The sequence below is a fragment of the Alnus glutinosa genome, chromosome 6, assembly GCF_958979055.1.
Source record: "Alnus glutinosa chromosome 6, dhAlnGlut1.1, whole genome shotgun sequence".
In the NCBI taxonomy this organism is placed as follows: Eukaryota; Viridiplantae; Streptophyta; class Magnoliopsida; order Fagales; family Betulaceae; genus Alnus; species Alnus glutinosa.
Genome location: NC_084891.1, coordinates 24,540,176 through 24,564,480, shown reverse-complemented (window position 1 = coordinate 24,564,480; position 24,305 = coordinate 24,540,176). Strand labels below are relative to the sequence as shown.

Genomic DNA, 24,305 nt, shown 5'->3' with positions numbered 1-24,305 from the left:
AATATTTCAGCATTTTCTAGTCCAATATGCTGGGCTTTGTTGTGGTTGTTCAAAACAATTGTATATGTTTGTTTTATCGTCAACCTAAAAAAATTGACAAATATGTTCATCTTGTCGAGGGGGAACTTGCTTGGGAGATTAAGGAAGCTATGGGTGCCAGGATCAAGCCCGTGGCTCCAAGGATGTTCAAGTCAAAACTTGCTAATTTTGCTCCTCAGTGGTTATAAACAGCATGATTCTCAAGTTAGTGAAGTTATTTTTTGTTTATAAGCATCATTGTAGTTTGCCTTGTATTCTGTCTAAGATGAATTTATTTATTTATTTTTTATTTTTATTTTTTTTGTGATGTGCAAGAGGAATAATTTCATTGTATGTTAAATGTCTATGATTCTAAAGCTAATGAAGTTATTTTTTGTTTATAAGTATCATTGTAGTTTGCCTTGTATTTTTTTTTTTGGGGGGGCGGAATTGAAATCGGGAAAGTAAAACCCTAGAAGCTAGAATTTTATTATTTTATATATATCCGGTTACCCGTTATAACTGGTTTAAATATTTCTTAAAACTGGCAACCGCTCTGGTAGGGCCAGTTACCGGTTATTTCCAACCAGTTACAAAAGCGGTTTGCCGGTTACCGGCTACCGGCCAGCTTTACATCCCTACCTAAAGTAGGCATTTTGGAGAATAATTCTCAAAGCCTATCGGTCTATATTTATCAATCTCCCAGACGAATGATTTTAAAGGCAACACGAGTTCTGGAGGTAGGGTTGGTTCTACTTCTGGAAGAGCCGACCAACTAATGGAGTTTCTGTGGTTGAGTTTCTGGAAAATATTGCATATTGCATATATAACATATGTGATCATTTTATTGCAGACCAACTAGCAAAAGAGTTCAGCATATATATCAATCTTTCTATTTGAAAGAAAATCTTGCATATATGACCACAAATACATGTATATGCTAATGGACTCCATAAATGTCATGTGTGCTCACTTTATTGCATCTGATACTGTAACATAACTCAAGCATGAAGAAATATCAATGAAAGGCTCAAGGGCTCTATTATAATTAATTCGACCCAGATAACTTCAACTTCACCCACCTGTCAACTTTCACCAAGCAGAAAACTCGAAACCAATATCAATTTGTGCAGAAAGAAGCAACAATATGGAGGCAGCATAATTAGGATAATCGTGTGTACAGGGAGTACAACTTGCAAGCAACTCATGGGGAATCTTAACCATGTGCTTCAATAATAACGGAAAGCCTATTGGGAACACATCAACTCACAGACTTGCCCAGTTATTGGGCACCTTCGATGAAAAAAATAATTAATAGTTAATACTGTGGTCAATATCAGAGGCCCTATAATTTCAAGAGCACCTATTGATGTTGAGAACCAAGATCAATGATCAAACTGTTCTTGAAGGCATGATTAGCAAAGAAGCATCATAAGGAAGGGGAACCTTAACAAAGGAAAAGACATTAACCATCTTATGAAGCCAAATAATTGATAAGCATAATGGGGATGGGAAGTTTAAACAATTTCTCAAGGCATTGTCAATTCCTCCGCATTTAACTAGCAACAATCTGTGTCTTAAATCCCATTTGAGCCACCTTCACCTACAAAAGTGCTGCCTGATGCCAAAAGCAAATTCAAATATTTGGCAAAGCAAACGTGCGCTTGTATGCTGCTCCAAATGGGGTGAGAGACACCTGAGCTTCCAGAAATGGCTCGTCCATCTATAACATGAAAAACAGACTCTGGTCCCCAATTAATGAAACGACACAAAAGTCCCCTATGTAATCAGACCCCAAAATAGTGTAATCAAACCCCTTTTAAACTCTACACCTAACTCCTTTCAACACTCTTCACAACACATGCAAAAGAACACTAACGCCAATAATCTTCAGAAATATGATTTTTCAAACATCTTCTTAATTCCCCAAAACCAGCAGTTCGAACAGCTATAGTCCAATAAAACTTGCCAAAGCCATAAGGCTCTTAATTCAGGACGAAACATCGTTACCTACTCCACTGCTTGTCTAGCTTAGCTGAAAATAAATTAAAAATAGAGCCGAGGTTGGTAGTAAGACCCCATTGGCAGACCAAAGTTCAAAACCCATTTCCGAGCCAACCCCTAACTCTAACCTTCACCCAACACCAACACACAAATTATGTTCCAAAGCAAAAATATCTTTCATTTCTCATGGTTTAGCTTGCAAATTGTGTTATACAAAGAAAAACTTTCGTGAAAGATTTGAAAAGACCGTAAGACATTCAAAAAATCAGAACTATTTTATTATAAAATCAAAATATAACTAGTTCTATACAACAAAATTGTGAGTATTGTACATAGGACTTAAAATGAAAATGCTACCAATAAATTGAGAAAGGGAAAAGAAATTTTATAGTGAATGATTGTGTACCTGCGATCAACAAAACTCTTAAGGGTAACAGAGGCAGCTGTCCTGTTTCATAGACAAGTAGCCCAGATATCTCCATCAAAATCGCCTTGACTGGCATTCAGCCCATTGTCTTGTTCAGGAACAGAAGGACCAACATGAACAGAGACAGTTCAAGCATAAACTTAGGACCCGTTATACGTTCAAGAATTTGCTGCCACCTGTAAGTTCAACCAGTAGATAGCTGCTGATAAAGCCTGTATCCATTTTAGGATCTTAATTACAGTCAGAAGAATGACTTAAGGAACCAATGATATCCAGACAAACATTCAACCAACTGATCTATGGTAATTAGGGTAAAATAATATCAGACATGAATGAAAGTTAATTGCTTCCAAGCCAATCATACTACTAATAATTGTCTACTACACAACAATATTGCCCGTATTTTGAAGAGTCAAAGTACGAAGTTCAGTTTCAATGACACCCACTGATCCAAATAGACTTTTATTTTTTATTTTTTTTACCCCAAAGGAAGAAATGGAAGATTCAAACTAATGACTGGTGTATTCCCCATCCGATTAAGCAACCCCTTGGGGCATCCAAACAGAATATTTCTCATTAACAAAATCACAAATCAAACTGAAAACCCCACCTCTGTACACCCTAAGTGAAGGCCTATGTGCACAAGACATGGCAGTCTCCTAACTACCAAATGATGTCAAGCAACAATTCATGCATCAGTATGCAATGTAACAATCCTGTATGACTCATTCAAAATTCTCATCTCCTCCCACATAAGGCACTATCAGATGGGAGCTTCTTAAAATTTTACAGTAGTAGGTGTCGGGTTCCTATGGAGTAGGGGTTTGGAAATATATTAGGAAAGGGTGGGAGAAGTTTTGTAATTATGTTCGGTGTGTGGTAGGGGATGGCTCATATATCAGTTTCTGGCATGATCGGTGGTGTGGGGAGATTTCTTTGAAGCTTTGTTTTCCAGTTCTGTATAGTCTTGTGAGGAACAAAGCGGCTATGGTGGTAGATAATATGGCTGTTCATAATGGCAATATTCATTGGAATGTTCTCTTTACGCGGCAATTACAGGACTGGGAGTTGGAGATGGTGCTCTCTTTCTTCGAGCGGTTGTACTCCACTCCGATTCGACAAGGAGAGGGTGACAAGTTAGTTTGGAACCTCTCTTCAAGGAGCTATTTTGAAGTAAGGTCATATTATGAAGCACTTAGTCGGAAAGAAGGTCCATCATTCCCGTGGAAGAAGATATGGTGTGCTAAGGCTCCGACAAGGGTGGCGTTCTTTGTATGGACTGCAGCTTTAGGAAAAATTTTGACTCATGACAATCTACGAAAGAGGAATATTGTGGTTATTGAGTGGTGTTGTATGTGTAAAAAGAAGGGGGAGTCTATTGATCATCTGTTACTTCATTGCGACACCGCCCGTGAGCTTTGGAGTTTTGTGTTTTCTTTGTTTGGAGTTGAATGGGTCATGCCACAATCGGTGATGGGTTTGTTGACTACTTGGGGTGCTTTTCGAGGGCATGGCCTAGCAAAAAATGTTTGGCGTTTAGTTCCTCACTGTGTTTTGTGGAGCATTTGGAGGGAGCGGAATGCGAGGCTTTTTGAAGATGTCGAGACGGTAATGGTGGTTTTAAGGAAGCGTCTTCTTAACACGTTATATCTATGGATAGCTCCCCATCTTTGCCACCTAGGTGTTTCTACTTTTGTAGACTTTCTTAATTTATTAGTTGTTCCTCCTGTTTAGGGGCTCTCTTGTATACTTCCCGTGTATTAGGGTTGCGCCCCTCTGCGCTTTTTTATTGAATTTTAAATTACTTATCAAAAAAATTTTACAGTATGCGATGTAAGAAAACTACAATGGTGGTTCATGCACACAATATTCATACGTTGGCTTGGAAGAGTTACTGTTTACAATAGAATTGGGTACTAACACATTCAATTTCATATCGTCATGATGGGTACTACAAATAAAACACTCACCAGTTTCCTTCAGCTGAGTTACCGTTTGCACAATTTATTTCCTCCTTCGCGAATTCTTCTAGAATTGCACGTTGGCGTTCATTTATTGCACTAAGAAATAGAATAGAACAGAAAACAATCGAGTTAATTCAGCCCAGTGCAAAGGAAAAACTAGCTCCAAAACTATAAAGAGTAATTGTAGGGGGGAAGGGAGGAAACAAGTTTGATAACATTTCTCCAGTATAGAATGGCGAATATAAAACACAATTTCTTTTGTGAAAAGTAATTGAAATGGGCGATAATATAAAACACAATTTCAGCATTTGAAAAAAAAAGAGCCCCTTATGTACTTTTCTCCAATAAATGGGTGATATTATTCATATGGACATTAACAAATGCAAATGATTAGGATCCAGCCATCCACACAATGTCAGTAAACCCCAATGGAAACAAATTTTTAGATGTGTATGCTCCAATAGCTCTGATTGGAACCTAGCCCCACCGACAAATAAGATAAAAGTAATGAAGAAAAAAGGTAGATGGCATGACAAAAGTGAGCCTTGCTAGAAAATACAGCAGAAGTTGTTCTGGTTGGACTTGGGTCTTGTTTGACCAATCTCATTCTCACTCGTCTTATACCATCTAGATCAGGCCTGAACAGATATCAGCACAATTTATGGCTTTGCAACTTAGTTAGTCCCCTTAAGAAACTAACCACAGGAGTAAGATCAGGTGAATCAATAACATTTGTTTCCTTTTTGTTACTGGACAATCTTACATAGTCATGAGATTTGACTAAGGCCACTCTCACAGACCATTAGGTGAACGAATAAGGTAAGGAAAAAACATTAAAAATGATGACAACTTCTGTGATAAAATTTTCATTTTCATGAGGCAGGATCGTGCTTTTCTTGGTCCAATTATTACAAAGTTGAATATCAATCCAAGCCTACTACTGCTCAGGGTTGACTGACTTTTAGCAAACAATCACAAATCCTTATTTTTTTTTTTTAATTTTATAAGTAAAAATATTGCAATAAAAACCAAATGGTGCACCCAATGACACATGAAGCATACAAGAGAAACTCTTAAAGAGAAAAAGAAAAGAGACAAAAAAAGTCATGAAGACAAGAAATGTACAAACAATCATAAGCAACCATCCATTAAAAAAGGGTATGGAAAACGAGGCCTATAGCTCCGCCACCATCCTCTCATTGTCATCAAAGCTCCAGTCATTTATTTCTCGTCAAATACACCACATCAAATAGAGCGAGATTGTTTTCCACAAAGCTTCACTTTGAGAATTACCAATCTTCCTTCTACAACAAGCGAGTAAATCTCTCATCCGACAATGGATGACCCACGTTAAGTCGAAAAGACCAAAATAGAGTACCATTTCCTCTTTTCTTTTTTATGACGTGGAACCCCTCCAAGGTAGGGCCACTTCATGTACCCATCCCTTTTAGCTAAACCTCAAACCCATGTAAAGCACCTCATCCACACGGATCAGGTAATACTCCAGCTTTGTCGGAAATAGAGTACCATAAGGCACTAACTATCTCGCAATGGAGGAAGAGGTGGTCAGCGGTTAACCCCACTCTTCTTACACATGCAGCACCAATCTACTACAACGATGTTCCGCTTTTTTAAGTTGTCCACTGTGAGGATCTTACCTAAAGCGGCAAACCAAGCAAAGAAAGCCACTCTCAATAGGGCCATGCTCCACCAAATACACCTCCAAAGGAAGGGGTTACTACCATGGATGATTAAGACATTACAGAACGATTTTACATCAAACCTTTTCTTAGAGGAGTTCCAGCAAAGCTTGTCAACACCATCTTGTTCCAGCTTAATGGAATACAATTGATCGAAGAACAAGGAAAAGAATTCCAGCTCCCAATCATGCGTCGTTCTAACAAAATTAACATTCCACTAAGGAATGCCATTCGACTTTAGAAAACTGAAGATGATGGGCCACAGAAGCATCCCTAAGGCAATAAATGATATACAACTCCATAAACGATGCCTTAAGGAGCTGTTCTCCACACCACACATTATGCTAAAAACTAATCTTAGAACCATCACCGGCCTTGAAACTAGAACATCTAGAAAACTCCTCCCACCCCTTCCTAATGAATTTCCAAAGACCCACTCCATAAGACCCAAAAACTTCATTAAAGCACCACCCAACCCACTAACTGCTATATTTCACGTCCACTACCTTTCTCCAAAAAGCCTATCTCTCATAGGCATAACATCATAGCCACCTCCCTAGAAGGGCTCGGTTGAACAAGAGCAAATTCCAAACTCCCAAACCTCATTCAGAGATCACAGATAACATACCTTGGGCCAACTTACTAGATGGAATCTGACCTCTTCACCCATACCTCCCCACAAGAAATCCCATTGTAGCTTCTCAATTCGATTGGCAACGCTAGCTGGGAGGGGGAACAATGACAAGAAATAGGTGGGCAAGTTAAACAAAGTGTTGTTGATTAAAGTAATGCTACCCCCTTTAGACATGTACAACTGTTTCCAGCCAGCCAAACAATGCTTAACCTTCTCAATAATGCTATTCCAAATAGGTTTGGCTTTAAAAGAAGAACCCAAAGGAAGACCAAGGTACTTCATAGGCAAAGACGATACCATGCAACCCAAGATTCTAGCCAAACCTTCTATGTTATTGATCAAACTTACAGGAACCAATTATGACTTAGCCAAATTGATTTTCAAGCCCAAAACAACTTCAAAACGTAAGAACAAGCAACGCAAATGACGGAGGTGATCTGGGTTTGCCCACAGAAAATCAAGGTGTCATCCGCAAACAAAAGATGAGAGATATCAAACCCATTAGGTGAACGACAAATCTCAAGATCAATTAATACTTCTAAACAAATAAGTAAGCTATAACATGAACAAGGTCAAGCTGTTCATAAGCAAAACAGTTCCTTTAGAAGTCAAAGAATTTCAAAACTCAAAGAAACATCAAATAAACTTCATCATTATGAGGTACTGTGGCCCTCAAAACTGGCTTATCTTCCTCATAAGCAATCATGCATCGCCATTCTGATTTACCTTTAATTTCTCCCTCTATATGGCAGTATGTGAAACTAAATGATCTTACCAGGTTTCCTTACCCAATGAATGGAAGTACATACAATAATAAGATGAACTTGGAAGCAACCAAGAGGAAAAAAAATTCTTAATGGCCAAAAGAATGTCTTCTAATGAACAGTCAGAAACATAGGAATTATTGTTTGAAGTTACCAGTGTCACAAGATACCATATAACTCAAATTTTATTTGAACTACCAGGAACTTGATAAAAAAAATGTTATAAAAAAATGCCAGTTCCTGAAAAATCAATGCTATAATTTGTAATTGCATGTATACAAAAAGGCAATTCCATAACTGTCTTATCTCTGCTGGGCTCCATTTTCCAGGAGATATCTGTTCCAACTGAGAGATGACTTTTATTGAAAAACCAGTTGGGACCCAAGTTTTCTAGGATCACTTCAACTGTTTGATCTATGTAGGCTCTATGGCTACCGAGCCCCCTGATTATATAAAAGTTCAAACTTTGAACTCTATTGACCAGTAAGTTTACTTATCAAAAAAAAAAAAAAAAAGTTTATTCTTACATGACAACAGTTTCAAAAATGCCATGATACGCCACTCATACAAAATCAACGAAGCAAAAATGGAATTATCACTCAAATTACGGGCCAGAAACAGAAACAGATTACAGAAAAGGAAAAACATAATAAACACACACATTTTAAATGCTCCAGAGATAACGATTGCCACACTCCCTAGACATACATTAAGTTTAACATTGGTCTGTGGGTATAAGCTCTTGAAAAAATTATTGCCAACAATTTAAATATAGAGACAATCAAAAAGGCAATGTCAACATATTATAGCTAAACTTATAAAACAATTAAGAGTAAGAAGCCTGCGTGTGGAAGTTAACACGGAAGCTTATTGCCAACAATATAAACGTAGAGACAATCAAAAAGGCAACGTCAACATATTTTAGCGAAAGTTATAAAACAAGAGTAAGAGGCCTACGTGGGAAAGTTGACACGGAAGCGCACATACTGATCTCCATGGGTTACAAGAAAACCATGCTTTGGCAGTCCTGCAGCAAAGTTCGGGTGTAAGCATATTTCGAAGGTAAAAATACCAAGAGCTTGAAAGAACAATAAGAAGAGGAAAACCAATATACCTTTGCCCCTTAGTACCAGAAGTTGTCCCGGCTGAACTCCTTTCGGTATCTGAGAAGGCCATAATTGAAATGCATGAAAAATTCAATGTCAAACAGAGCTGCCACATTTCTAAAAATTGTAATTTCAAACAAGGCCATGCATTTAAACCACCAGCATGACATGGCCTTTTTTTAAAAGAAAAAAAATATCATTTTTCTTCGATAAAAAGGTTGGAACTTACTGTGGCAAAGACTTTCAAAAATATCGGTCTTAAGATAGATAACACAAAACTATTAGTATAAAGCAGAAGAAATATCTTCCATCTCTTTATTTTTTCTTTGGGGAAGTTAAGCACTGGATATTCTAGTGTTGCATGACTTTCTTACTGCCTTATCTACATTCAGTTCTGCCAAACCTCGCTACATGGTAGATCACATCATATCTACGACCCATGACATGTTCATACAAAAAGGTTTGCCCACTATTTTAGCAATTTCCGACCTCATTTTGTCTGACAACATTGATCTGTTGATGTCAGTGAGTGACTGAAAAACAAAATACATATTTTCTTATGCACTCTTTCTCTCTATACCTTTGCCCAATTTTCTAAACTATAACACCTTTTCTTGATTGGGCATGCCTTCACTGTGTCTCTTTATAAATACAAGTTAAGCCATATTTCAACAGATCCCATAAGTCATTACACTGTATAAAAAAGTCAAGCAGTTTCCTTAGAAAATGGAATGGAAAGCATTATGTTAAACAAGAAATAAAAATATATATATAAAAAAGAGAAAAGTATTACTTTTAGTTGCATCTTCCCTGATACAGTTGGCACATCAACCATGCCACCAAGAATAGCCTGTAAAAATGTTCAAAACCCACTTTAATTAATAAAACTACATTAGTTTCGTATGTGGAAAGACAAAATATCATGCAAATAACGTGTAATATCCGATAGTGTTTACATTTTTAAATGCAATATTTCGAAGCTAAATCTGATAGGCTCCTCAACAACACCCCCCCCCCCCCCCCAAATGCGCCCATATAAATGTAGGCCAAGCTATATTTTTAATCCCTAAAACATTCGGGAGGTTCCAACTTAGTCCCTAAAACTTTAAAGATTTTTCATCACAGAAATTCTTAATTATGAGTACTTCAATCCTTCATTCATAAAACTAATGCTGTCGTCATAAAGTTGATTGTGAGAAGCTTTGAAACGAGCCACTCTATCAATCTTTGTGACAGCATAGTCACGAATTTGGATGAAAAGACTATGTTCCCTGCAGTTAAGAAGTTCACATATGAAATCAAAACATTTGAAAATTTAGGGACCGGATTTTTAACCTATATTTCAAGGATCGCTTAGGAAAAAAAAAATGTATTTCAAGGATAAAAAATATAGTTTAGCCATAAAAGTACAGTTTGCACCAGCTTCGTGGCCTTTGTTTGTTTGTTTGTTTAATTTTTTTTACTTATCAAAAATAAACAAACAAACAAAAGCCACGAAGAAGCTGGTGCAAATCTTGAAAGTGGCAAAAATAGAGTATTTTGTCAAAAACAAACCAGACAAGTGTGACAAGTATTTAAGTAAGGATTCACTGCTCACTTGCGTAAAGCTAATGTTAGCATCCACATAAACGTCTGCACCCTCTCTAGAAAAGACACGATCTTCAGCAACCTAATTCACCAAATCACCATAAAGTTCAGAAGGAATAGGGAAACCAAAAAAATCATTGCTAACCAACAAATAGTATTTCATTCTACAGAAACAAGCCATTTAACAAACCAGCCTTCCTTTGATCAAGTTCAAGTAAATTCACATTCTATGCTTCAAACAGGTGTATACAGCCAGTCCAAGGAAACAAATTTTCAAGAAAATTTTTTACACTTCAAAGCTAGCATATTACTGCTGATAAAGTTCATGACAATGATTAATAAAGTCCTCTATGCATATTAATAACGTAAAAAGTCAATCTATAGGAAAGAATGGGAAGGGAGCCTGCTGCTAAAAGTGAAAAACAAGATATATTTTTCAAAAATTTTACAAATAAAATCAAAACAAGTATTAACTGGACTTGTACTGAAGAATTCACGAAAAAAACTCACTTCCAAATAAAGATGCACAGGGAACATTGCAAATAAAGGTGGACTTTTCCTTTAATTTTTCATAAAAGGCGAGGAATTATTACAAATGAGTTTTAAAACTTTTTATCTGAAGGAACTTCTGTACTTTTCTGGTTAAGAGTAATAAAGCTATTCCGATTTCACAATGCAACAAAGAAAAATGAAACTTAACAATACATTATTATAATCTTTGAAAGAATTTAACCATTGTCAACCCAAAAATATCCAATTATTGGATATGGCAAAAATTTGAGTTGTTGGTTTTAGTTGCTCTACGGTAGGTGAGCATAATTTGCAAAATATAAAATCAAAGGATGTCTAGCAAGCCTTAGTTGATGAAACTTAACAATACATTCTCTACTAGATAATCATTGTTCATTTGTTCCCTATACCAGGTTGAAAAAAAAAAATTACAACAAGAAAATCTTCTTTTTTTCACACCGATCGATATTCCACTTGACGGAGCTCAGAAGGACTTGTATAAGAATTGAATGGTGTATACAGAACAAATAATGATAAATGCTCCATAGTGAAAGAAATTCATATCGATATTATTCTAAGACCTGGATAGATCAGATATTGAATCATTCAGACACCAAAAGATCTACAGGATTTTTCACTATAGTAAATCAAGTCTATTCTATTACTCTTACTATAAGAAACTTTTCAACAAAATTTCATAGTTTACTTATGTTCCCAATATATTTTCCTCTGGCATCGCTGACCAAATAGTTAGCATAAAGAAACAAGAAAATCATCATATCCAAGTTCTGATCATAGTTCTTTTGAAGTTCACTTGTTCAGTGGCTTAATTTGTAACATGCTTTACTTCAAACAGGAAGGAAGCTTTTTTTTTTGGATGAGTAATAACATTAACCAAAAAAAGATATACAAATGGGAAGCCAGTAAAACCGACCCCCAGCTTACAGCAAACAAGGCTAAAGAGCCAAATCCCACCAGCAGGGGAAACAAAAGAACTCTAACGCAAGATGGGAAAACCCAACCAGCAACCAAACTAACAATGCAGGAAATTACCTATCTAACAGATTAGGAGGTAAAAAGATTCACTTTATGCATAATGGTAAAAAGATTCAATAGAAAATGCTGAACAAATTAGGAGGTGCAATATATGTACATTGTTTAGTTATTATCTGTAGAGAGATCCAAGGGCTTTGCTCATATAATATGAATGACGGGCAGCATGTTATTATGGTGGATTGATGCTGTATGCGTAAGAGGTGTGGGAAGTCTGGGGATCATCTTTTTCTCCACTGTGAGATTGTTAGTGCCTATCCTTAGTCGTGTTGGGCTAGCCTGAGTTATGTCTAGAAGAGTTGTTGACCTTTTCATCTGTTAGAGAGGGTTGAGTGGCAGTCCCCATAGTGCAGCAGCATGGAAGATGGTACCGTCTTGCCTTTTGTGATGTATTTGGAGGGTAATAAATTATAGGAGTTTTGAAGACCGCGAGAAGATAGTGGCGGGTCTAAAGTGTTTCTTTTTCAATACCCGTTACCACTGGGCAGGTGCTTTAGACTTTCTTAACTTGCTTGGTTTTCTTTATTTTCTTGACCATTTTTATCTTTCTAGTTAGATGTTTCTCTTATATACTTTTTGTGTACCTGAGTTGCGTCTTTGTGCTTTTTAATAAAACTTCGATTACTTATCCAAAAAAAAAAAAATATATATATATATATATATATATATGAATGACGGTTAGGACTACCCAACTGTAAAAACTAAGGCATAGATCATGCAATTTTTTTTTCTCTATTTTTTTCTTCTTTTTTTTTTTCTTTTTACTACATTTTTTTTTTGGTTTTTTTGTTTTTTTTAATAGACAAAAAATTACACCGTCTCCCACCACCCCCACAACCTAGAAACCTCAAGTAATTAACTTTCACCAATTTACTATGATAGAGACAGATAAGAAGTTGCAATCGCACAATCTTCAACACTCAAGCAATCAATCCAAAACCAAAAGTAAGGTGATACAATGAATACGTAGAACTGTGCCTTTAGTTTAATGAATAAGCTGCCAGGTTGACTTCCTCGTCCCCCACTACCAGCTCCTGGTACACGAATTGTATCTCCAGTATCCACACCTTATCCATTTAAAAAACAATAAACAATGATAAGATAAATAGATAAATAGATAAACTTCTAGCACTAAGAGCATTCACAATGGCCTCTTCATAGATAAACTTCTAGCACTAAGAGCATTCACAATGGCCTCTTCATAATTTCTTTAAATTTAACTCTCAAAATCTACTTTAAGGGTTTAAGCTAGTCACATTTTTAAACCATCAAACAACAAACTCTCTAAATGTTTCTCTACTTTAAACAAATACTATTTTTTAATCATTCATAGTAACATTGTCATATGGAGCAATTTTTATTTATTAGAAAAAAGGAAGAACATTGGCACGGTTTGCAAAGAGCATTATTAAGAAAATTATAACATTGTCTTTTTGGCTCTTTAAATCTAAAGAGAAAATCTGACAAATGTTAAGTTTAATATTTGCTAAAGAATCTGTTATTTGGGCATTTTTTGTGGTTTTTGTTAAAAATGTAGAGAAAAACTAAATATGAAGAGTCCATTGTGAGTGCTCTTAGATCTCTATATAAGGGTGCTCTGTCAATAGAAAAAGATCAAATAAACAAAAGGGAAGTTAAAAAAAAAATGATATTTTCCCTACTTTGTCATCCTGTAAGGCACTTCGTATTCAATTTCAAATGTAATTCCTGTCCCTTTCAACAATCAAATCACTCTTCAATTTTTCAAAAGTTGGTCTTAGGTACATCTTGCATTCATGTTGAACACAGAACTAATGCCTGTCCTTGTCATAGAGAACTCAATCAATGAGAAATGTAATACATAGTAAAACCCAATAAAAAAAATCTTCACCAAACAACTTAATGACATATAACCTCTCAAAACGATTATCCCAATTGAAAAAAAAAATGTCGTAAGCATGCAGACATGCCAGGACAATATATTGTAGGCTAACCTCAAAAAAGTATGTTTCAGATTATTACCAAATGACAAAAATACGTGACAATCCTTTGGCTGTCCCTCTCTTTTTTTTCCACCTTCTGTTTGCTAACAATTATACATAGGACTTACCACACCCTTAGTCTACCCCAGCTACATCTTTTAGGTGATTTCATCAAAGAGAAGTGTCTAAGACCAACCTGCTGGAATTGTAACTTTAACCTCCTTGGTGCCTTCAACCACCCCTGATCCTCTACATGACATACAGTGTTCCTGCACCAGATGAAAAACAATAAATAAATAACATATCTTTTACTTAAATCAAGAGATCAAGCTCAACAAAGCTAATTCACTGGAACTCACGTCCGACCTCAATGATTCGGCCAGACCCTTTACAAGCGCCACACCTTGATGTAAATGGAGGAATTGTAACCTGGTTTTTATGATTTAGATGTATTAGAAACAAAAGAAACAGTAAAACCAATAACCTGTCACACTTCCAAAATGACAGCCAAATATAAAGTGAGTCCTTTCAGAAGGATTTATCCACTAAACAACATCAGTGTAGATCTTGAAAGCACTTACTCTCCCTACACCTCCACAAGTTGGACAAACTTTTGACTTGGCATCAAGTGGATGGCCATGCCCATCTGCATCATGAGATAGACAAAAGGACAAGACCAACTCAATCATTTATGCCAGGAAAATTATTAGTTTATACAAAGGGTATGAATTTAGATCGAATCCCGCTTTACTTGAAACATCTTAATCAAAACAGAGCGACAATTTATAAATCCAGCTGTTTACAACGGGTTCAAGAAGTTGCAATAAAAACTTGTAATAATTGGTTTTTCCTTAAAAACCAAAGACAATAGGGGTATTGACCAAAAATAAAGTTTTTTATGAATAAGAATTTGTTGAAGAAGAAGAAAAGCTCACATAAACAAAAAGTATACTAGAGAAGCAACCACCCTAATGGAGCCGAAAATCTAAAAAGTTAATAAGATCTACAAGAATAGAGGAAGAGAAATTAGGAACAAAGGATACAATCCAATCTAAAAGAGAACTCAAGAAGGAGGATTTAGTTGTAGCACATTAGACTTGCGGTCTTCAAAAAGACGTCAATTTCTTTCTCTCCAAATGCTCCACATTAGTAGTAAAGTAGGGATGACTTTCTATAGGGCCTCTTTGGATTGTCTCCTCCCTTGCGTCTTCCAACAATGAAGTAGCTCTAGAATATTGCTAGGCATGACCCACGAGACTCCATATAAGGTGAGAACAAGGAGCCATATCTCGCTAGTAAACTCACAAGAAATCCGAAGATGGTTTACGGTCTCCTTGCTCTTCTAACAAAGACAACATCAATTGACAAGGGTAAGATCCCACCTCCAAAGGTTATCAATCGTAAAAAATTTACCCAAATCTGTCATCCAAGCGAAGAAAGCGATACGAGGTGGAGCCTTCACCTTCCAAATGCTCTTCCATGGAAAAAGGGAAACCTCTCCAAAAATAAAGTTAATCTGATAGTTTACTTTGAGCCCATTATGCCAATCATGATGAATATGGTCAATGGATTGGCTTGAAACCTATTACATCTCAAAATCATTTAACATTAGGTTATGCTGACTTGAACAGTTATTGTCCTTAATTTACAACCATGTGATTGACTGGTAACAACCCCATTTTACAGGAGACCTCCAAGCTCTGTCTCCAGGGAAAGGAGTAAGGCAGATTTAGTAAGCTATAACACAAATGCAAGCATTCAATCTGCACGACACTGGACTCAGACAATCGATTGAAAGTGCGAAAAATGTTCCTAAATTAGCAGGTGGGGTTAAAAGGAAACCATAAGAATACTCTACACAATTAGAATAGAAGAATTTTCTGCAAAGGTCTCTCACACACAATTTGATTCCAAGAAATTATAAGTTTACTTACGACAAGAATCACAGGGTACAAATGCATCAAAGGACAGGTTCTTTGTGCATCCTTGTGCAGCTTCAGAAAAGGAGAGCGACAACTCAACCTAGGAAATTTCAAACAGATTAAGATACACATGTTTTTGCAAGGTACCACAGGAATTTTTTCTTCTGTACTTCTATAACAATTGGAAACTAAAGGTAAAACAAGTTCACCTGGACATCGGATGCAAAATGATCTGTCGCTTGTTCAAAGATCTGTAAGGCATCTAATAATTTTAGTATATTGATGACAATAGACTGCATGACGTTGAAGATTATGAAAAGCTACCTCTGAGAATATTTTATGGAATGAATCAGAGAAATGAGTTCGGTAAGCATATCTAAACCCATCTGCATCACCAGCAGCATATTGCACATTTTCTGTGCCCTGACTGCACTTCTTTATTGGAAACAGAGTTATAAAGAATAATTGGTTAGTTTTAACATCTTAAGAGGGAGACACAGGATTTGGATTGCAGAAACTATGAAAATTTCAACTGACCCAAGCTCTGCACCAACCACTAGATGAATGCCAAAGAAGAAAATAACCACAACAAATAGCAACAGTAGAAGACAAATAATGACAATGATATAAAAGATAATAGATAAACAAATGGGGAAAGAAAAAAGTTGTTACCCTGTCATATTCTGCCCTCTTTTCTGAATCTTGTAAAGTCTGAAATTCACCAAAACATAATGAAGAACTTGATTAGCAATTATATTCAAATTTAGGAAATTTAAAATCATTCAAGAGTTTGATAATTCCAATACTATCTGAGAGGGAAACACTGAAAAATCAGAATGAAATTATGAGAAAAACAACTTTGCACCTCATAGGCGTCTCTTATCTCTTGGAATTTCCTCTTTGCAGAAGGGCTATTCTTATTTGCATCTGGATGGTACTTCTTTGCAAGCTGCAAGGTAAATTGAAGCTCAGCAACTTGAACAGAGAATGATTGTTTGCAAGCAGGCACATTAGCCAAAACACCAAAGTTGGATATGTTGTCCAAAAATGTATGAAAAATGAAAATTCAATCTGCCAAGGATCAAACTTTCATTAATAGTCGCATTCATACTAACATAGAAAATTAAAAAGCTTTTTTACTGCATTTATGTCATACCATTTCATCTTCCTTAAAAGCTCCCACAAGCCTACCCACACACACACACACACAAAAAGGACTCATCCCATAGGGATTCCAATAATATATGCCCCCCACCTCTCTTCCCACAAATTACTATAACTTCCACTAAGAAACTCCTTCAAAAACCACAGGGTCTGCCTGTAGTTTGTTGACCCTTCTTTTCGAAACTATAGAACAAATTAACAGTCTTGTATCATGTAATAAGTTAAGGCTAAGACACCTTCTATAAACTATAAAACAAATTAATGCTCTTGTATCATGTAGTAAGTTAAAGCTAAGATGTCTAAAACTCGTAAAAGAATACATCTGTCCAACTTTTCCTCTGTTTTCCCTTTTGACAAATTTGCCAAGATTACAACCTTAATAACTAGTTTTCACACTCCGTTAGTTTCAAGTGCCATTCTATACTTTTTCAACCCCCCACAGACTGCTCCCCAATCTCAACAGCCAGCTATCAGCAACAACCATCTCAACTGCAGCACAACACTTTGAATCAGGATTCTTCTAAAGTACAACACAGAATAATAGTTCTCAATTTAGCATCACATTGTATATAAATGCAAACAACAGCTATTATCTTCATATAAATTAAACTAAAGAAAAACAACTATGGTTAAGATTCCATCAAAAAGACATGGCAATAATGATGCAATAAAAATGTTCCTGCAAAAGACTTAGATATCACGTAACATGCAGATGAAGGGTTCGTTTGGGTTTGCAATTTCAAAAAGTGCGATTTTAAAATAGCGATTTTAAAATGTACGATTTGAAAAAGTGATTTTTAAAAACGCAGTTTGCGTTGGCAAAATCGCAGTTTGGCCTTTAAAATCGCAAGTTGGCCTTTTAAAATTCTACGTTTTCAAAAAATCACCTCATTGTTTGCGGTTTAAAAAATCAATTTTCTACGTTTTGAAATCGCAATTTTTTAAAAACACAATTCCCAAACAGTACATTTTCTGCGATTTGGTTTAAAATCGCATTTTTTGTCTACAAAATCGCAATCACAAACACACCCGAAGACATTAACAAGTTCATTTCCAGCAAAACCTCTTCGAAACAATTCCAGTAAAGATAGACAAGTTTAGTATGGTTTTTCAACCACATGCTTCCAACATACTAGGTCTAAATATTCGTATACAGGAATCAAGATCATACAAAGGCAGATACAATAACATGTGATGATGAGAACCTACCTAAATACATTAGCTTCTTGACTAGGTTAATGTAGGCCGACTTTTGACATGCAATTAAACTGATATACATATATAAAATAACATAAATAAATTCATAATTGTAAGACATTAAACTTGAACCCCCGACATGGCGACACCTGACACTAAACACGAATTCCAAAAATGTACGCACCACATGGAATGCCTTTTTAATGTCATCTCGACTGGCATTTTCAGGAACACCAAGAATTTCATAGTAGTTTCGTTCGGCGGAAGAAGAAAATCCTGGAAACACAGAGTAATAAAGAAATAAATAAAGCCGGTCCTGTTTGGTTAAAAGAAATTTAAATTTCAAGGTATCAAATTATTAAGAGGAATCGAAAACCTGTGGCATGAATATAACGATCTCCGAATGGCATTCTTGTAGTTGCATAATCAAACGGTTTCCCAACAACAAAACCGCAACTGTGTAACGCTGATTACCCAAAAACCAAAAACTCATAATTCTCATATCAGATATTAATAATTTCACAAAAAAAAAAAAAAAAAAGAATAAGTTCATCATAAGGAGCAAGAGCTAAGCCCATCACAGAGGCTTTAACAACTTAATGTGATTTAGACCTCATATCGGCGCAACAAAGTTACCTTGGGCGCGAAATGCAGAAACCCTTGCAAGCAAATAATCTTTTTCCATGGCTGTAGATGACAGCAAATGCTGCCGATACTGCGTACAATCAAACACCGAAAATGGTCGTAAAGGTAATTAAGTCTAATTGATCAAAAACGGGTTTAAGGTTTACGGACTAATTACCAGGCCTAACCGACTGAATCTTCCCATTTGATTGCGAAATTACCGGGGAGAAAAGAAGCTGTATCGTAATGTTATGTAAGAAAAGTATAATCGGAGAGCTGAAAAACGATGCCGATTTTATTCATCGGTTTCCTTCCAGTGGACCGAGAAATGTCTGTCCCAGGGGTTAAGGAATAAGGGTTTTATGCAACGGTTGTTTACTGGTTCTTTTCAGGGGCTTAGGAAAACTACAACGGCGACGTTTTATTTCTTTTTATCCATTTTCCTGGGAGTGAAAGTAAACGGCGACCGTTTCATCTGACATGTTCTGGACATGGATCTGGGCCGTAAGTTCTGTGGGACCCATACAAACGGAAGGCCCAGATCCCGTGCTGCACAGTCTCTAGTTGTACAAAATACTCCACCAAAAGGAGAGCACTCGTCTGGAATACTCTGAAACAACTGGTTTCTAATGGCGAACCGCTCGCTCATCGCCGGTCTAAGACGGTAGGCTCCACAATTCATCTCTCTGAGAAATAGCTTCTCAGTTCTGACAAACTATATCTAAACGCAGCATCAATCGTCCATTCGGAGCAACTAGTCTCTGGCGAGCCATATCCTCACGCTCATCGCCGCTCGCACAGTCTGGCGTCGGCAAGGACGACCTCAAGAGCGAGATTTTCAAGCTGAAATCCCCCAGGCGCAGCGCCACTGCCTTGCTTCAAGATTGGGTCGACCACGGCCACAAGCTCTCGCTCTCAGAACTTCGACGCATCTCCAGACAACTTTTGAAATCCAAGCGCTACCGCCATGCCATTCAGGTCCCTGATTCTTCTTAACACCTATTTATTTTTCTTCTTTTTTACTGTCTTTTTGTTTTCGTATCAATTTTGCCTATTGATCTTGATTCTTGGTTATATACAATCAATCAGGAAAACAAAAACAAATTCAAATTATTACATTATGTGTCACTGCTAGTTATAGGTTATGCTAGTAGTATTAGGTCACTATTGTTGCTAGGTGAAAATGCTACCACGTAGCCCAAAAACAGATGCTGGTTGTTGTTATTAGTAGGCAATTCATGGTGTGATGTATGTGATGTTTGTTTAATGATACAGATACTGACATGGATGGAAACCCAAAACGGTTTCCGAATGTCACCGGCCGATCATGCTCTCAAGTTGGAATTAATCATTAGGTTGCACAGTTTAAGAGAGGCGGAAGATTATTTTACGCGTTTGCCCAACACTGCTTCGCGGAAAGCTGTGTGTCTCCCTCTTCTTCATGCTTATGTCGAAGAGAGGGACACAGAGAAAGCTGAGGTTCTCATGGCAAAGCTGAATGAGTTGGGGCTGCTTTTGACCCCTCATCCATTTAACGAGATGATGAAGCTGTATATGGCCACGTCTCAGTGTGAGAAAGTGCCCCTTGTCATCCAGCAAATGAAGCAAAACAATGTACCTCGAAATGTTCTGTCCTACAACATATGGATCAGTGCATGTGGTGAGGTATCTGGCATCGCTTCAGCGGAAATGGTTTACAAAGAAATGGTGAATGATAAGAATGTACAAGTGGGATGGAGCACCCTTTCGACTTTAGCTAATGTGTATATAAAAGCGGGACTTGTTGACAAAGCTACTTTGGTCCTTCGGAATGCAGAAAAGAAACTATCTAATTGTAACCGTCTTGGTTATCTCTTCCTCATTACGCAATATGCTTCTATAAGTGATAAGCAGGGAATTTTGAGGCTCTGGGAAAGTAGTAAAGAAGTTGGTGGGAGAATCACCTGTGCCAATTATATGTGTGTACTTTCATGCTTGGTGAAGCTAGGCGATCTTGTAGAGGCCAGGAGAATTTTTTTGGAATGGGAATCTAGTTGCCGGAATTATGACATCAGAGTCTCCAATGTTCTTCTAGGCGCTTATGTGAGGAATGGAATGATAGACAAAGCTGAATCATTACATCTCCACACATTGGAGAGAGGCGGATGTCCAAATTATAAGACTTGGGAGATTCTTACGGAGGGATGGGTGAAAAGCCAAAACATGGACAAAGCCATTAGTGCCCTGAGAAAAGGGTTTGTCATGTTGAAGCATTGTGATTGGAGGCCATCTCATGATATTCTAATGGCCATGGCAGAGCATTTTGAGAAGCATGGGAATTTTGAAGACGCAAATTGGTTCATCAGATTTATCTGTGAAAACGGCATTGTGAGTTTACCTTTGTATAAATCGTTGCTCAGAATGCACCTTTGTGCTAAGAGACCAGCTTTTGACATCCTTGAGATGATGGAGAAGAATAAAGTTGAGATGGATGATGAGACCTCTGCCCTTGTTCAAGCCTTCGATGCGTAAGTACAGTCATTCTTACAGATTAAGTCCTAATGGCTTCTTGCAAAGACTAGCAGAACACAGTCATATTTTTGGATTGTTTCTTTTTGGATTAAAGATTCATGAGCACGGAAAACCTGATGCGTGAAGAGAATGCAGCTGATGATTTTCTAGAAAAGGAAAGCATAACAGCTTATGTATGACAAGCGTGGTCCTTTCACATGAAGTAGATGTTTGATGCTGAAGCTAACCTAGAGTGTCCTGTTATTTGTGCAACAAAATTGTTTAGATGTTGGAAGACAGATATCACTTGGGCACTTTTCCTTCGGACCAACTGTAAGACATTGAATACAAATTCTAGAGGTATCACTGTCCCTGTAATGATTTTGTTGAACTGCATCATTGCATTTCTGATTGCAAGAGATGCAAAATATTATTGCCAAATAATTTTGCAAATCTTATTCGTGGAATTTTGGAAATTGTCTACATGCATGATATGAATAACAGCAAGTCCATATTATTTATTGTTGAACGTAATCCATTAGCAATCCTTCATACATGTGGGTTCGATTCCCACACACAGCGTTGCCGTGTTATTGCTATATTTTCTTACTTATCAAAAAAGCAATCCTTCAAACACCATATGGAGGCACACCGCAAGCATGTGCACAGAAATATTTTTTAACTTCAATTCGATGCAGCAGTCAAAATTTTGTGAAAGCTCTTGTTTAGCTCTAGCAATTTATCTTGAGGTGGCATGCAGTCTTTGATAATAGGAACCTCAAGAAAATCTTGACACCAAGCATCGAGTAAAGGCATGGTCTCTGCATCAATCAGGGTTATGCCCACGATTTCCCCCACCATTCGAGCCCAGCATCCAAGCCAGCCAACAGCAATATCCACAAAGCCTATTGTTTCGCCTCCAAAGAAGTGCTTCCCCTCGAGACCACTTTCTAGAGTCTTCAAATTCTCGCGAGCTTCTTTCGCAGCTTTCTCTTGCTCTTCCCCCGTTTTGCTAAATGCAGACATTATTGCTGGCACACACTGAAAACAGTAGACTGATTAATGATAGTTTTGAAACAAGAATTCAGTATTCTATGCATACTCCAAACAGTTGTTTGTTAATGTTTTTTTACTAAAAAACAAAAAACATTGCCTCTCCAATTGAGAGACACACGGATGTCAGGGCTGGCGGTGGTTGAGTGGTTTGGAATCATCGGAGTGGTAATATAGCTGAAGCCCAAATGGTAGAAAGTTGGGATTCTTCTCTTACCTTTTCATCAGCAAACTTTGCCCAGAACCGCGCTTTGGCCCTTTCATATGGATCTTGTGGAAGCAGAGGATTTTGCTTCCATACCTCATCTATATATTCAATAATCACAAGGGACTCTGCCAAGGAACGTAACTTCTCCTTCTTTCTAGAGAGAGATTGTCTGTATTTTCTAGAGAGAGAGAGTAAACTCAGTTGAGATCCGTTTCGCCGGGGGGGAGGCTCTACGTCTCCCCCTCCTGGTGCTAGCGTTCCCCTCGCCGTTAGGGCATGGGGTTTTGTCTCCTAGCCTTTTGGCTGTAGGAGTTTTGTTCCTCCCGGTGTTTGTACCGGTGGAGGTTGTGGTTTTTTCCTTTTTTTTGTTGTTTTCTTGTGGCAAACAGTGATTCCAGGTGCTGGCCCGTGAAGAATGGTTGGTGTTGGAGGATTTCCGTGGAGTTTTGTTCAACGCCAGATCTATTAGCCTCGATTGGCTTTTCTTCAGCATAACCTTTCCAAATGCGATGGCCGACCTCTTCTGGTCAGGATGGTTATTTTTCGAGGCTGTGCTGTTCGTCCATGGCCGGTCGTGACCCGCACGCGCCGACATTTCAGTTCCTAAGCTTTTGCGTGTGTGGGCTACGACTGTTTCCTCCGGTCTTGGAAGATGCCAATCTCAGCTTGTGGAAGTCGTCTGTTGCCTGGAAGGTCCCCAGCAGTCGTTTTACACGCGCCGTCTCCGGCAGTCGTTTCTCGCCGGTGTCTGCTGTCTGGGTTTCTGTTTGTGTTTTTTCTGTTTCTGTTGGTGTTTGTTTGTATATTCCAGCTTGTATTCACAGTCTACCGGTGGGTAGCTGCTTCAAACCAAGTTTTCCTAGTTTTGTGGGTAGAGATTCTTTATCTCTGCTCACTCCGATGGCCTTCCGGCCTGCTTCTCGCCTTTGTGCGTTTAGATTTGTTATTGGTGCCTTGATTGTAATGTTTTCTTCCCTGGTTTGTACCCCTTTTGGGGAGTTGTTCGTTTGGTTTGAATGGAAGAAGAAGATGGCACTGTTCAAAAAAGGGACTCTGCCAAGGGTTTACCATCATGTACAAGGACAGGGATCTTTTTGTGGAGCAGTGCTATCCGGAAATTTTACTTGACAATGGCATTTTTGTAATTATAAATAATTACGAAAATGCCATTGAGAAGCAAAATTTCCGGACGATTATGAAGTATTACCCCTTTTTGTGAACAGGGTTGTACTGCAAGAGCATGGGACTTTTGTTTTGGAGATCCTCTTCTGCATACTGGTACTGGATCCCTTTCAGTTTCAAAGCCCACTTAACCCTGAGGGCATAAGGGCTTCCCCAGAACCCTAACAACTTCACAGTGTCTCCAGCCATTCTCGATAATTTCTACGAGGCAGGTGTCCAAGCTGTCTTGTGGTAATTTATACATCCATCTTGGCAATGGGCTCATAGCGTCAACCAAGCTGTTTGCTGGATTTTTGACTTTTGTGCATGGCCTCGTCATGAAGTCAAATTTGACAGGTAACCACGTGAGCCACCAATTAAGGACTTTAAGAGAGGATCTGAGATAACATCAGGGACATTCTTGGCATGTCAAAACAGAAACAGCTTTGTTCTTCTTTTTTCCTTTCTCTTTTTTTTGGGGCAAGTGTGGAAACAGCTTTTGATAATATGAGGAATTTGCTTGAGGAAAAGTCTTAACTGTCCAAGTAACTATTACTCAATTACAATATTAGAAAGCTTCTATGAATTTTCTTCCCGACTAAAATTAAAAATACTTGGAAAATCAACATTGGCTTCCACGAGCTTTTACCAGTCTAAAGATATCTAGAATTCTATTGGTTGAATGATCCAATTAAGCCCATTTGAAAAATCAACATTGGCTTTCATGAGCTTTTAGCCTTTTACCGGTCTAAAGATAT

General features: G+C 37.6%; 3 protein-coding genes across 7 annotated transcripts; 1 reads left to right on the top strand and 2 right to left on the bottom strand.

Annotated features, from left to right (window-relative positions):
• Positions 1 to 951: 951 nt before the first annotated feature.
• On the bottom strand, positions 952 to 19,088 carry LOC133870102 (chaperone protein dnaJ 1, mitochondrial). 5 transcript variants are annotated; one of them, XR_009900638.1, is made up of 20 exons: positions 18,814 to 19,086; positions 18,648 to 18,726; positions 18,388 to 18,477; positions 18,196 to 18,287; positions 16,516 to 16,599; positions 16,323 to 16,361; positions 15,975 to 16,085; positions 15,860 to 15,901; positions 15,663 to 15,750; positions 14,310 to 14,374; positions 14,095 to 14,157; positions 13,925 to 13,997; positions 12,746 to 12,834; positions 10,215 to 10,286; positions 9,411 to 9,467; positions 8,626 to 8,674; positions 8,469 to 8,538; positions 4,420 to 4,509; positions 2,429 to 2,625; positions 952 to 1,311 (listed from the first exon to the last, which is right to left on the bottom strand). XR_009900638.1 is itself a non-coding variant. In XM_062307151.1 (19 exons), exons 1-19 carry the CDS (start codon positions 18,838 to 18,840, stop codon positions 2,634 to 2,636), a joined length of 1,308 nt encoding a protein of 435 aa, XP_062163135.1. In that variant the 5' UTR covers positions 18,841 to 19,088; the 3' UTR covers positions 2,279 to 2,633. The 5 variants fall into 5 exon arrangements, 3 of the variants coding, with proteins under 3 accessions (XP_062163135.1, XP_062163134.1, XP_062163133.1); XR_009900637.1 differs by lacking the exon at positions 952 to 1,311 and adding an exon at positions 1,329 to 1,741; XM_062307151.1 differs by lacking the exon at positions 952 to 1,311 and having other exon boundaries at positions 2,279 to 2,661; positions 18,814 to 19,088.
• A 129-nt stretch (positions 19,089 to 19,217) lies between these two features.
• On the top strand, positions 19,218 to 21,260 carry LOC133870101 (pentatricopeptide repeat-containing protein At5g27460). The gene is made up of 3 exons (XM_062307148.1): positions 19,218 to 19,299; positions 19,367 to 19,613; positions 19,911 to 21,260. Exons 1-3 carry the CDS (start codon positions 19,265 to 19,267, stop codon positions 21,144 to 21,146), a joined length of 1,518 nt encoding a protein of 505 aa, XP_062163132.1. The 5' UTR covers positions 19,218 to 19,264; the 3' UTR covers positions 21,147 to 21,260.
• Positions 21,261 to 21,688: 428 nt separating this feature from the next.
• On the bottom strand, positions 21,689 to 23,757 carry LOC133871647 (glutathione transferase GST 23-like). Its single transcript, XM_062309076.1, has 3 exons — positions 23,608 to 23,757; positions 22,396 to 22,677; positions 21,689 to 22,166 (listed from the first exon to the last, which is right to left on the bottom strand). The coding sequence occupies exons 1-3, from the start codon at positions 23,755 to 23,757 to the stop codon at positions 21,810 to 21,812; spliced, it is 789 nt and encodes a 262-aa protein (XP_062165060.1). The 3' UTR covers positions 21,689 to 21,809.
• Between the last annotated feature and the right edge of the window lie 548 nt (positions 23,758 to 24,305).

Bases quoted from the DNA above. Each gene is read 5' to 3' on its own strand.
- LOC133870102 (XM_062307149.1), bottom strand. From the start codon at position 18,840: ATGGGAAGATTCAGTCGGTTAGGCCTG. The intron at 15,751-15,859 runs GTGAACTTGTTT...GAAATTTCCTAG, and splicing joins ATTTTGCATCCGATGTCCAG to GTTGAGTTGTCGCTCTCCTT. The intron at 8,539-8,625 runs GTATATTGGTTT...ACTTTGCTGCAG, and splicing joins TCTGGTACTAAGGGGCAAAG to GACTGCCAAAGCATGGTTTT.
- LOC133870101 (XM_062307148.1), top strand. From the start codon at position 19,265: ATGGCGAACCGCTCGCTCATCGCCGGTCTAAGACG. The intron at 19,300-19,366 runs GTAGGCTCCACA...ATCTAAACGCAG, and splicing joins CTCATCGCCGGTCTAAGACG to CATCAATCGTCCATTCGGAG. The intron at 19,614-19,910 runs GTCCCTGATTCT...TTAATGATACAG, and splicing joins GCTACCGCCATGCCATTCAG to ATACTGACATGGATGGAAAC.
- LOC133871647 (XM_062309076.1), bottom strand. From the start codon at position 23,757: ATGGCTGGAGACACTGTGAAGTTGTTAGGGTTCTGGGGAAGCCCTTAT. The intron at 22,678-23,607 runs GTTCACAAAAAG...CCAAAAGGCTAG, and splicing joins TGCTCTTGCAGTACAACCCT to GAGACAAAACCCCATGCCCT. The intron at 22,167-22,395 runs GTAAGAGAAGAA...TACTGTTTTCAG, and splicing joins CAAAGTTTGCTGATGAAAAG to TGTGTGCCAGCAATAATGTC.